The 14,081-nt window shown below is 39.9% G+C and overlaps 1 protein-coding gene across 5 annotated transcripts in view; it reads right to left on the bottom strand.

Moving 5' to 3' along the window:
• LOC150084715 (echinoderm microtubule-associated protein-like 2) overlaps positions 1 to 14,081 on the bottom strand; it is a 364,524-nt gene that overhangs the window by 61,966 nt on the left and 288,477 nt on the right. For all 5 annotated transcript variants that reach the window (XM_090376571.1, XM_090376573.1, XM_090376572.1 and 2 more), the window contains one exon: positions 4,009 to 4,106. In XM_090376571.1, coding sequence (XP_090232697.1) covers positions 4,009 to 4,106 — 98 coding nt within the window. The remainder of the gene's footprint in view (positions 1 to 4,008; positions 4,107 to 14,081) is intronic.

The following is a 14,081-nucleotide window of genomic DNA, read 5'->3' as shown; positions in this document are numbered from 1 at the left end:
AGATCCCAGCTGGATATAACACCCTTAGATGTATTTAGGGTGGCATGGGGAGAAACCTTTACTGGAATTCCAGCAAAACTTGTAAGTTTTAGCAGTTTCTCTGAATGTCTACTGTTCGCTGTTTCCAATAGCAGGTCGCCTGATTGTAATCTCCTGACTGTCTTAGGAGATCCTGCCAAACTTTCCAGTTGTTTCTGGATAAGGAACGGAGAGAGCTTACTGAGAGGCTGATCTGCAAGAGAGTGCATTATAAGAAATGCAGGACAATTTGTCGCTGAGGAAGTGGTTTTCAACCTCTTGGGTTGCGACGTATTATGGTCAGGGTCTAACTCTGGCCGAGAGCTTGTCGGCTCGAGAGGCGGAAAGGCATGTTGATCCATGTTTGCTCCTTTTAGTCCTTGGCAGATGAGCTTTTCTGCCAAGACTTCCGGCCCCGCCACGAGGAGGCAGGAGCAGTGCCCGGTGTGACCAAGCGTAGAGTATTAAGTGTTAGTAAAAGAAGTATGAAAAATAAAGAAAGGTAGCTTTTCTTTCTTGCTCTGTACAAGTACTTTTTGTGACAGTAGCTGATATAAAAAATAAATTTCTTAAGGGCAGTAACTTAATATAACTTTAAATCGCTTTTATATAATCACTTTTTAAGCACAGAGAAAACGCTCGATCACATTCGCTTGGCACCCGGGGCCCCAGAGAAACGTACCAACTGTGTAGTACTACACTTAAGGTGGTAGAATATGAAAAAGACCTGGGAGTAATTGTGCAGTCAGATATGAAGTTTTCTTAGCAATGCAGACAGGCTGCCAGGGCAGGTCATGGGGTTTTGTCAATGATATATAGGAATTTTGCTAGCAGGGAGGAGGTGATTGTCCCTCTGTATAAGGCAATGGTCAGGCCACACCTTGAGTATTGCATACAGGTCTGGAGGCCTCATTTTAGGAAGGATGCAGATTTGCTTCAGCATGTACAGAGAAGGACAACAAGATTGGTGAGGGGAATGAAGGGATCCTCTTACCAAGAGAGGCGTAAGTTCTGCAAATTGCAATGGCTGGAGACTAGGCACCTGCAAGGTGATCTGATTGAGGTGTATAAGGTCTTGAATGGGTTAAAGCACACTGAATTCTGATGGGATCCTTCCACTTGTTCAGATTGCCAACTTAAGGGGGCATAAATTCAAATTAAAAAAAGACAGATGTAGAATAGATGTGCGGAAATTTGCCTTTAGCCAGCGGGTGGTTAATTGCTGGAACAAACTTCCATCTGTCGTTGTGGAAGTCGATAGGTTAAATAAATTTAAGGAGGAACTGGACAGGCATCTGGAGGGAATGGTGTGATTTTTTTTTTTTTTTTTTTTTTTTTTTTATATTTGGCTGATGTTGCATAAGCTCATACACTTGCTTTCTTGCATCACATGTCACTACTACTACTACTCACAGTTGGGGAAATTGAGGTTAGCTAAGCACTTACCTGCGCAAGGAGAAAAACACATAGGTTCTTTATTTTATTTTTCATAAATTTTATTACTATTTATTTTTGTATAGTTATTTTTATTTAATTATTTATTTTATTTTATGGCCAATTCAGCAAGAGTCTGTGGCTTCCTTACACTATATGGCTAATACTAAACAGAAATGTGTCTGAATATAGAATCAATCAACACATTCATTGAAAAATATACAATTCAACATGTTCATTGAAAATATACTATGTATATTTTCAATGAACATGTTTACTGTGTAAGACAATACTAAGCTGTGTGCGTGCGTGTGTGTGAGCACACGCTTGTGCTAACCGAAAAGCAAATAAGGCATCAATATATTTTCTGTAAATTGTGTGTATTCTGTGATAAATTTTCCTGTCTGCTGAAAACTGGAACTTGAAAAAGCAAAGTTACCAGGAGGGTAAAAAACCAAGTGACCCTCATTAAAATTGATTAACTCCCTAATTCATTTCACAAATATACGTGGTCTCAATTCTAATCTCAACGATGTCCATTTCCACTTGCAGTCTGCCAAACCCCATGTACTTTTTCTGACAGAATCTCAGTTATCGGTTGATTCAACAACTGCTCATCTCAGATGCCCAAATTATTCACTGTATGATTCCTTTCGCATCAAATGTGGTACTTGTGCATATGTCTGTTCTGATATTCCCTGTCAGAGACTTGGCAATTTGGAATCTCCTCTCTTTGATCTTCTCTGACTTAAAATCTCTCTACCTCATTGTGTCAAATTCATCTGTTGTCTCTACCGTTCTCCCCACTCCACTAATCACTTGGAGCTCTTTGACCTTCCTCTCTTTGCAACTTGACTTTCTCCAGTCCAACTTTCCTTGTTGTTGTTGTTTGGTTGGTTTTTAGGAGCATTAGCAACTAAGGCCATATTGCTCTGGGATATGCGGTGGTCATTCCCTGACCTTTCTGCATCCTCCATATTTGGTGGTCACGGGCTCGAACCCCGGTCTAATCAAGAAGCGTGTGCTACGCACTGCTGCTCCTGCCCACCTGGCTATGGAGGCGCCTCCAACTTTCCTAACAGTGAGGTAATTTTCCTTGGTGATTTTAATGTTCACAAAAACTCCAGCTGGCTTCCATTTTCTAGTCACACTGACCCAGAAGGTCAAGATGCTGAGGCTTTTGCAATTACTAATGACCTAGCACAGACTGTTCATTAACCTACAAGAATACCGGACAATCCTAATCATACAGCCAATACGCTTGATCTTTTTCTCACAAACAATCCTAAGTACATGGTCAAAGTGAGAGGTCCTTTAGGCACTTCAGATCACAACTTGGTGATTGTCTCTTCTCCAATGGAACCTTTATCTCATGGCTATTCACAACCTCATCTTGTTTGGCATTACAAGAATGCGTGTGATTTGTGATTTGGTTTTTAGGAGCATTAGCAACTAAGGCCATATTGCTCCGGGATATGCGGGGGTCATTCCCAGACCTTTTCCGCATCCTCCGTATTTGGTGGTGACAGGCTCGAACCCCGGTTTAATCAAGAAGCGTGTGCTACGCACTGCTGCTCCTTCCCACCTGGCTACGGAGGCGCCTCATTACAAGAATGCAAAATGGGATGACCTGCGAGACTTCTTTTCCTTGGTCAGATTACTGTTTCAAAACTTCAGATGTAAACGTTTGCTCAGATCGTGTCAGTGAAATTATTCTTGCAGGAATGGAATTCTTTATCCCACACTCCACTTTAAAATCTCGTCCTTTATCTAAACCTTGGTTTTCCAATAAATGTGCTAAGGCTGTTCACAAGAGAAGAATGTTGCATATCGTAATTGGCTTGTTTCTAATTCTTCAGTTTCATTTTCTGCCTACATCAAAGCTCGCAACAATTGTAAAGCAGTTATTAATCAGTCAAAACTAGAGTTTGAACAGGCTAAGAGTAGAAAACTTGCTACTTGCCCTAATGGTAGCCGAGCTTTCTGGTCTCTTGCCAAAGCTATTGGCCGCAACTTTTGTCCATCTCTGCTCCCACCTCTGTCCAAACCAGATGGTTCTGTTGTCACTTCGGCCAAGGATAAAGCTGACCTGCTAGCATCCCATTTTTCTTCCAGCTCATGTATTAATGATCTTGGTAAAACATCTCCCACCATTCCCAACACGCTCCATTCAATGCCTCGTGTGGTCTTCTGTCAAAAGGATATCAGAAGGATTTTGATGAATCTTGATGCTAAGAAAGCTCCAGGTCCTGATGGTATTTCTCCACTTGTTCTCAAAACCTGTGCTCCTGAACTTACTCCTATTCTTTGCCGCCTTTTTTCACTTTCTTATTCCAAAAGTTTTTTTTTTTTTTTTTTGGCTGATGCTATATCAGCTTGCTTTCTTGCATCATGTGCCTTTCCTAATGTTAGTGTTAAAATGTGTGTTATAAAATGGTTATTTTGAATTTTTGTGGAGTAATAAAAAAATATATAAAACATAACAAATCTATTTTGAAATTTTAAACTAATAAGAAGTTCAGCATAAAATTCCTGTTACAATGTTTGCTCACATACCGAACATCGACCAATCCTGTTATACTTTTTACTGTCATCATCAACTTGATATATGTAGATATAAGAATCATGAGAACCAAGAGCCAAGAAGCGTCCATCTGTAAAGGAAAACAGTATTGTTTAATTATTGATAATTATTACAACAGCAGTTATCTGTCAACATTATATGGAGGATTTATTTTAATACGAGTAAGATAAATTTTAATACCTTTAAAACAACACACCATATTTACATGTGTAGCTGTCACCTTTGCAATGATGACTGTACCCTGATTTTATACTATAAAAATATGTTGATTTCCAAATTTTCCACATAAGTCGACTTAAGTCAATGTTCTGCTAATTTTTAATTCACGTATCATATTGTGTTTAGCATTAGCATACGCATATGATGCAAGAAACCAAGCTTATGCAGCATCAGCAAAAAAAAAAAAAAAAAAGCTCCCATTTCACCCCTCTGTTCATTCCAAATATCTGTCCAGCTCAGCCTTAAATTTATTTAGGCTATCAACTTCAACAACAAATGATAAAAATTCCTGTATTTAATTGACAAGACACCATGAATCTGCACTGCTCAGAAAACTTCAGTTACCCCTAGGTCCTTTTCATTCTTTACCACTGTCAGTGTAGTATCACAGAGTTCATGTGTTACTCTGGGGTTACTGCTTCCCATATGTAGTACTTTACATTTTTCATTGTTAAATTTCATTTGCCACTTCTCAGTCCATCTGCTCAACTTTTCTAGATCCTGTTGCAGCAGCGTACTGTCATTAGTGTCCTTAACAACCCTGCCAACCTTCGTATCGTCTGCAAACTTGTACATTAAGCCTGATATACCATCATCACATCATATCATTTATAATACAGAAAACAACAATGGACCCAACTAATAACATTAGTCCATGATGAGCAGTGTCCATTGATTACCACTCTCTCTCTTCTCCCACTCAACTATCCCTTTATCCATAGCAATTTGCCTCCAATGGCCACACTGCTCCAATTTGTTCAGCAGTCTTCCATGTGCAATAGTATCAAAAGCCTTTCTAAGATCCAAATATATGATATCAAAGTTATTCCCTGCATCCAGTTCCTTTGTGACCACATCATAGTATCCAATCAAATTGGTCACACAAGACTTTCCTTTAACAAAACCATGCTGTGTCTGAGCTATAACTGAAGTCTTGTCTAGATGATCCTGCAGTGCTTCTTTAACCAGTGCCTCCATTAATTTTCCTGGAACAGAAGTTAAACTAACAAGTCTATAATTATTTGTGTCACCTTTTGATCCTACTTTGTGAATTGGGGTCACATTTGCACATCTCCAGTCCATGGGTACCTTCCCCGAATCCAAAAAAGCTCTCATAATTATGGCTAAGGGTTTGCTTACTTCCTTTGCTGCCTCCTTTAATATAACTGGATAGATCCCATCCACCCCAGGTGCCTTTTTTATGTTTGTCTTCAACAATTTCTCCTCCATTTCCTCTCAGTTATTACAAAGTCATCTAGCTCACTGCCAGAGTTTAATTCGCTCTGGCATTCCCCTCCCTGAATAACTCCTCATGTGTAAATGTAGATGCAAAAGACTCATTTAGTTTGTTAGCCACCTGAGCAGGATCATCAACAGTTGAACCATCAATATCCAGTGGACCAATCTGATTCATCCCGTTCCTTCTAGAGCAGCGGTTCTCAAACTTTCTGAGCCCACGCCTCCCTTGACCTGTAAAATTTTGCCCGTGCCCCCCCCTTGAAGTAAAGCATCTATAATTGTGCAATTTCTTATTTTTAATATGTTAATACAATAATTATTAATACTAACTACATGAAATAATAAGCATCTGTAGTTCTAAATTACTAATGATTATGATTTGAATTACTAATGATTTGAACCATGCAGCTAATACTATACTATGCAATCTACCTATATATATGTCATACATAGTACACACTAAATTATATACAGGGTGATTCACTACCAGTGCGACAAACTTGCAGGAGGTGTAGGGGGCACAAAGACGAATCGGAATCACATAGCATTGTAGGGTCCGAAATGCCTTCATCATGAGGTAGAGGACGTTGAACGGGAGGTCCCGTGAACAGCGATCCCGTTGGAAGTCAGCATTTGCGAACCATTTCTGTTGAAGAAACCAAGTAGCAAAAGTCCTCCGGAGTGGATAATCTGCAGGCTCCAATAATTGGACGTGTTGCAGATGGTATGAACTCATTTGGTTTATTGACAGTATCCTCCATACAGTGGATTGGGAAATACCCAATCGTTGGCCTATCGCTCGAGTACTCTTACTCGGATTGCCTTCTGCAAGATGTAGGACATTCTCCTCATTGTCTGGCGTCCTCGTCGTTCGCTCTCGATTCATTGTACCTCTCATGAAACAACCAGTCTCACATAACCTCATCATATGATTAAAATCGTATGATGAGGAGCACGCCTGTGCGGGAAATGATCCTGGTACAAGCGCAGAGCAGTGCGCCCGTTACAGTCCGCAGCTCCATACGCAAGGTGCATGTTGGCCAGTTCAACGTTTGAATACTCGTCCATCCTACTGCCTCGGGAACCGGTTCGCAAATGCTGACTTCCAGCGGGATCGCTATTCACGCGACCTCCCGTTCAACGTTCTCTACCTTATGACGAAGCCATTTCGGACCCTGCAATGCTATGTGATTCTGATTCGTCTTTGTGCCCCCTACACCTCCTGCAAGTTTGTCGAACTGGTAGCGAATCACCCTGTATATTACATTACATCATATCAATCATTTCAGCAAAATATAATATTTGTTTTCGTAGCCTAGTGGTCAGGCGCACGGGTGCATAAGTACACGTTGCCTTGAGTGGCCGGGGTTCAAGTCCGTGACTGCTGAATACGGTGCTGTTTCTTGTATTCTCTCTATGTTGTGAACTCCTCTGACCGTTTGGTCGTCCCTGAGCATAAACAGAAAATTTTTTTTTTTTATGTATATTTGTTTTCCAAATAAATGTTTATATCGAAGTTTGAGTGAGATAGGTGGCAGTAAATTCTTTAAAAAATAGGTTATAAAATTTAATGTTATGTTATGAAAGTTTATTTATATATATATATATTGTTACGAAAATTACATTTCTGTTAAACTTTTCGCGCCTCCTTTTGCACTAGTCTGTGCCTCCCAGTTTGGAAATCGCTGTTCTAGAGTTTACATACGTAAAGAACTCTTTGTTATTTTTCTTTGCATCCTTGCCAAAGATTTCTCATAATCTGCTATTGCCTGCCTAATCTCCTTTGTGACTTGGTTACAGATCAGCTTATATCTATCATAGGCTTCCATGTCACAGATTAATTTATATGTATCCCATGCATTTTTCTTCTCTGCCATATGTCTCATTAGTTCATCTGACATCCATTTAGGCCTAAACCTTGAACAATATTTCTTAGTTGATATGTAAAGCCTAGGTAGCTTCCAAGGTAAGTTCTTTGAATGTTTCTCATTTTGAATTTGCTGTTGCTAACATCATCAGTTGGTCCAACCATATAGAATTTAAATACTGTCTCAGACCACCGTAGTCACCTTTATGAAAGCAAAAACCCTTCCCTTTACCCCTGATGATAGTTACCTCTTTGAGTAAATCCCACTTCAGCACACTGTGATCACCGCCACCTAGTGTTTCCTTTATCTGCAGATTCTTAATGCATGAAGAATCACTACTGATAATCAGATCAAGAGTATTACTCCCTCTAGTTGCCTCTTGAACATGCTGATGTTGAAAACAATCATCCAATAAATCCACAAAAGCCTTGGTTAGTGTGTGAGTGACCAACCCACAAATTCCAGTCAATATCTGGGAAATTAAAATCCCCCATTATAAGACTCTCTGATTTACTGGCCCACTATTTCGCTGTACAATTTCTTATTATACTCATCACAGTCATTAGGCCTATAACACACTCCTACTCTCAATTTTGATCTCCCAATGCTTATGTCACACCAAACTGACTCGACACTGCACTGTCTAGCAATGTCGACTGGCTTCACTTCCTTGAATTTTATGCGTTTCTTAACTAATAGCATAATTGCTCCACCCTTCCTATCCTGTCTATCCTTTCTGTACACATTGTACTCCCAAAATTCCAGTTCTGCATTCCTTATATCTGTGTGACACCACATCTTTGATATCCCAACAATATCTGCCTTTGATGTTTTGACCAACACCTAAAATTCATCAAATTTATTTACCAAACTCCTAGCATTGGTGTATATGCAAGTATACATGCACCTGTTCCTATTCTTAACTACCCTAACACAACCCATGTGTTTACTTGTGCTTCAGTGACTCCCTGCAGTCTCTGAAATACCCTGCATCTTGTTTTTCAGGCTGCTGCTCATTCCAATAGAAGCAGTGCAAAAATCACTTTCACCTCTGCCACTGGCTACTATTAATCTATTAGTCCTTGTATCCCCCAAGCTAGCAGTTTTCTGACCCATCTAACACTGCCATGATAGCATCAGCAAACATTCTTGCACCCTTTCTATTTAAGTGAATCCCATCTCAGCAGCAGTTTCTCCTGTTAACAAGTACAGACCAGGCTGAAAAAAATTCTACCCCTTGAGACTTGCATAGTCTTTCCAGGGCCAAATTGATTGACAAGGCTTTCATCATATACTTCCTCCTATCATGTCTGGGCAGAATTGCAGACACTTTCAAATTCAACCCTAATTCACGACAATACCTCAAATACAGCGTTTTTTCAACAGTTACTTGTACTTGTTAAGTAATTCCACCGGTTTCCTATGTCAACAATATCACCTTTTGTGCCCTTAAATGATGATATCCGCTCTACAACGTCATCAGCCTTTGCCCCTGGCAGACATACCCTGGTCCTGTTTCACCTATCCTTTTTAGGCGTCTCCGTAGCCAGGTGGGAAGGAGCAGCAGTGCGTATCACACGCTTCTTGATTAGACCGGGGTTCGAGCCCGTCACCACCAAATATGGAGGATGCGGAAAGGTCAAGGAATGACCACCGCATATTCCGGAGCAATATGGCCTTAGTTGCTAATGCTCCTAAAAACCAAACAACAACTATCCTTTTTACATACCATGTTCCCCGTTTCCCTGACAATGTTCTGTGTCTATCACTGAGGTTATTTTTAGTTCGGAAGGGATGTTACAGTGTAATGACATCCTATTCTTAGGTCCTTGAGGTTGTCACAGACATTCTCTCAGATATGCCAGACAAGCTGTACTTGCTACCTGGGAGTCTAAAACGCTGATGGAACTGATATTCGGGTGACACTCAAGTAAAGTGGACCCAATTTCGGCAAAGTCTGGATGGTCTGTGACAGCCAAATCCTCTGCTTGCACCCTCACGATGGTGGGACTGTTAGTAATTCTGGGTATAACCTCCATGCACGAGTACATGGTGGGTGACCATCCAGGTGTGAACCAACGTAAGCAGGGTTCGAGGTGTGGCGCCCACAACACAGGGAGGAATGCTTCCCCTTTTTGTTACCAGGCAGCAGTAGTTGGTAGATGACTCACATCAACCGGTGCAATACCACCACTTTGCTTATTGGAGGCTTGAAGTGGTGGAACCCATGTTTAGTCTCTATAGCCAAGTTCCGGTCAACTCTTCCTCATCTCTTCCATCATGCAGTATGATTGATAACTTTTGAGATTATGATGAATATCGTGGTGAGATCCAAATTTCCTTACATTTCAAGGGTATGGCTCTAAAACAGTGTTCGCAGGCCAGCTGCTAATTAGTACACCGGACCGAACCTATTGGTAATTCTCTAGGAAGCTTCCGGATCAACTAATGTATAATCTTGCTACCTCTACTCTGCCAGATAGTGACTGGAGGGAGTCCGAGTAGTGTGTATGCCGGGAACATTGTCGAGGAAATGTTATTTCAAGGATCTGGGTATATTCTTACCATGTGTATGCCATATCCAAAGATTTCATTACTTCATACAGCATGTCCCACCCACTTTTTCTTACTATTGAATACACCATGAATTGTCAAACTAATGGAGTAAGCTTATCTGCAAAAAGATCTAAACCTCTCAAGTTCATTTCACAAATATACGTGGTCTCAACGATGTCCATTTCCACTTGCAGTCTGCCAAACCCCATGTACTTTTTCTGACAGAATCTCAGTTATTGGTTGATTCAACTACTGTTCATCTCGGATGCTAAAATTATTGGCTGTATGATTCCTTTCACCTCAAAGGTGGTACTTGTGCATATGTAGATTCTGATATTCCGTGTCAGAGACTTGGCAATTTGGAATCTCCTCTCTTTGATCTTCTCTGGCTTAAAATCTCTCTACCTCATTGTGTCAAATTCATCTGTTGTCTCTACCGTTCTCCCAACTTCACTAATCACTTGGAGCACTTTAACTTCCTCTCTTTGCAACTTGTCTTTCTCCAGTCCAACTTTTCTAACAGTGAGGTAATTTTCCTTGGTGATTTCAATGTTCACAAACTCCAGCTGGGTTCCGTTTTCTAGCCACACTGACCCAACTGGTCGAGATGCGGAGGCTTTTGCAATTACTAATGACTTTACACAGATTGTTCATTTACCTACAAGAACACTGGACAATCCTAATCATACAGCCAACATGCTTGATCTTTTTCTCACAAACAACCCTTCTAACTACACAGTTGAAGTGAGAGGTCCTTTAGGCACTTCAGATCACAACTTGGTGATTGTCTCTTCTCCAATGGAGCTTTTATCTCATGGCTATTCACAACCTCGTCTTGTTTGGCATTACAAGAATGCAAAATGGGATGACCTGCGAGATTTCTTTACTTCTTTTCCTTAGTCGGATTGCTGTTTCAAAACTTCTGATGTCAACACTTGCTCAGATTGTGTCAATGAAATTATTCTTGCAGGAATGGAATCCTTTATCCCACACTCCACTTTAAAATCTCATCCTTTATCTAAACCTTGGTTTTCCAATAAATGTGCTAAGGCTATTCAAGAGAAGAATGTTGCATATTGTAATTGGCTTGTTTCTAATTCTTCAGTTTCATTTTCTGCCTACACCAAAGCTTGCAACAATTGTAAAGCAGTTATTAATAAGTCCAAACTAGATTTTGAACAGGCTATGAGTAGAAAACTTGCTTCTTGCCCTAATGGTACTCGAGCATTCTGGTCTCTTGCCAAAGCTATTGGTCGCAACTTTTGCCCATCTCTGCTCCCACCTCTGTGCAAATCAGATGGTCTGTTGTCACTTGAGCCCATGATAAAACTGACCTGCTAGCATGTCATTTTTCATCCAACTCATGTATTAATGACTTTGGTAAAACACCTCCCACCATTCCCAACACGCTCCATTCAATACCTCCTGTGGTCTTCCGTCAGAAGGATTTTGACGATTCTTGATGCTAAGAAAGCTCCAGGTCCTGATGGTATTTCTCCACTCGTTCTCAAAACCTGTGCTCCTGAACTTACTCCTATCTTTTGCAGCATTTTTTCACTTTCTTATTCCAAAGGTGTTTTTCCTTTTGCTTGGAAATTTGCTCATATCCAGCCAGTTCCTAAAAAGGGTGACAAATCCCTCCCATCCAATTATCGTCCCATTGCAATTACTTTTACTCTTTCTAAAGTAATGGAGAAATCAATTAACCGCCAACTCTTAAACTACCTAGAAACCTTCCGTCTGATCGATGATTGCCAGTATGGATTCCGTCAGTGTCGATCCACTGGTGATATTCTGGCTTATGTTACCCATTTATGGACTAATTCAATGGAAAGGTTCGGTGAAACACAAGTAGTTGCTCTTGACATCTCAAAGGCTTTCGATCGTGTTTGGCATAAAGGTCTTCTAAAAAAGCTTCCATTTTATGGTTTGCCAACTGTTTTTTGTAATTGGTTATCCAGTTTTCTCTCTGATCGCTCACCGAGGGTGATGGAAGATGGCTCTCTGTCTTCTAACTTCTCCACTAATGCCGGTGTTCCCCCCCAAGGTTCAGTTCTTTCCCCCACTCTCTTCCTCTTGTATATTAATGACCTTCTTCCATTGACTGGAAATCCTATCCATAGTTTTGCAGATGATAGCACATTGCATTCCACTTTCCATTTTGAGAAACTTTGTGCTGCTGAATCAGCTTCAACTTCTCGAAAATCTGCTACTAGTTCCTTAAATGCGGATATTCAGGTAAAACTCCAGTGAGGCAAAGATAACTTAGTTAATTTCAATCTTTCTAAAACTCAGTCTTGTCTTATATCTCGCAAAAACGATTCTTCTGCTCCTATGCTTATGTTTGGTGACACTCTGATTTCTAGGCAAAATGATATATCTCTTTTGGGGATTACCCTGACTTCTAATCTCTCTTGGCACAAGCACATTATAAATATTGCTTACTCTGCATCTAAAAAACTTGGTTTTCTCTTTCGCTCTCGTCGTTACTTTTCTTCCAAACAGCTGCTCACTGTGTATAAATTGCAAATCACCCTGCCATGGAATATTGTTCCCACATCTGGGGTGGTGCCCCCAAAACCTCTCTCAGGCTTCTTGATTCCATTCAGAAGAGAGCAATTAGATTAATTAATGATTTATCACTAACAAAGTCTCTCCACTCGCTGTCTCATAGACACTGTTTTTGCTGCATGCCTCTTCTATAGATATTTTCATGGGCACTGTTCTTCTGAATTGGCTTCTATAATTCCTGCTTTCTCTTTTAAAACAGTCAGAACACGTGCCGCCACCAGTCAACATCCATTTACTGTCCAACTTCAAACTCACAGAACCAACTTTTCATCTTTCTCGTTTATTCATTCAACTGCCGTTTTCTAGAACAACCTTCCTTTGTATGTATTTCCTGAAAATTACAGTCTACAGAAGTTCAAATCCAATGTCAACAAATATCGTCTTTCGTCTTCTCAACCTCCAACCCAAGAAAGGTACAAAGTACTGTAGGTTCTAATACTTCTCGTGTTTGGGGTTTACATAAAAAAAATAAAAAAAATTAAAAAAAAGGTGAAGAAAAATATGCCAAGGAAGCAGTTGTGTAATCAAATGAAGAAAACTTTAATGAATATTAATGGCAAATAAATAAAACTCAATCTGAGAAGTGAGTTCATTAAACTGTTGAATTAACAGCCAAATTTAATGGCATCTCAAGAACTTTAGTGCACAGAATAAGGAAAGAACTCAGGAGTAGAGGCAAATTGTTAAGACCGCCAAGAAAAAGCCACCAAAACAAGTTTGAATTCCCAATCAGGGATTTTATTATGAATCTCAACCATAAATTGCTTGCTGACAATGAATTATTTACATTGTTATGAGCAACAACACTTCCTGTGGGAAATACAGTATACAAACACTTAACATTTAGGGTCATCATAAAAAAAAAAAAAAAGAGAGAGATGTCTGAGATACTCTGTATAGTAGGTTACTAATTGAAATACAATGACAATGAATGAATGTTGAAGATTTTTTTTACTTAATGTTTGAGTAAGGTTTCATGATAAAGTCTGCTGTTTATCAAATTTATCTCTATTTCTTTTCTTTTATTCAATCAGATCAACAATATATGCAGCCAGGGGCAAAAGTTGATGATGTTGTAGAACAGATATCTTTTAAGGGCACAAAAGATGATATTGTTGTACATGTTGGCACTAATTATCTTAAGAGTAAGAGATCTGCAGATTTACTTAACAAGTACAAGTCAATGTTGAAAAAAAAGGTCACGAGTTAGGGTTAAATTTGAAAGTGTATGCAATTTTGCCCAGACACTATAGAATATGTTGAGAGCCTTGTCAATCAATTCTACCCTGGAGAGACTGTACAAGGCTCATGGGGTAGATTTTTTTTCAGCATGGTCTGTGCTTGCTAACAGGAGAGACTGCTTCTACAGGAATGGGATACACTTAAATAGAAAGGGTGCAAGAATATTTGCTGATGTTATCGAGGCAGTGTTAGGTGGGTCAAAAACTGCTAGCTTGGGGGGGATTCACAGACTAAAAGATTAACAGTAGCTGCAGGCAGAGGCGAAAGTGATTCTTGCACTGCTTCTATTGTAATGAGCAGCAGTCTAGAGAGCAGGTTGCTGGGGATTTCAAGAGCTGCTGGGAGTCATC

Source organism: Mastigoproctus giganteus, chromosome 6, assembly GCF_048544385.1.
Source record: "Mastigoproctus giganteus isolate SK-2022 chromosome 6, ASM4854438v1, whole genome shotgun sequence".
In the NCBI taxonomy this organism is placed as follows: domain Eukaryota; kingdom Metazoa; phylum Arthropoda; class Arachnida; order Uropygi; family Thelyphonidae; genus Mastigoproctus; species Mastigoproctus giganteus.
Note: the sequence above shows the minus strand (reverse complement) of the source record. Positions and strands in the feature narration are given on the sequence as shown.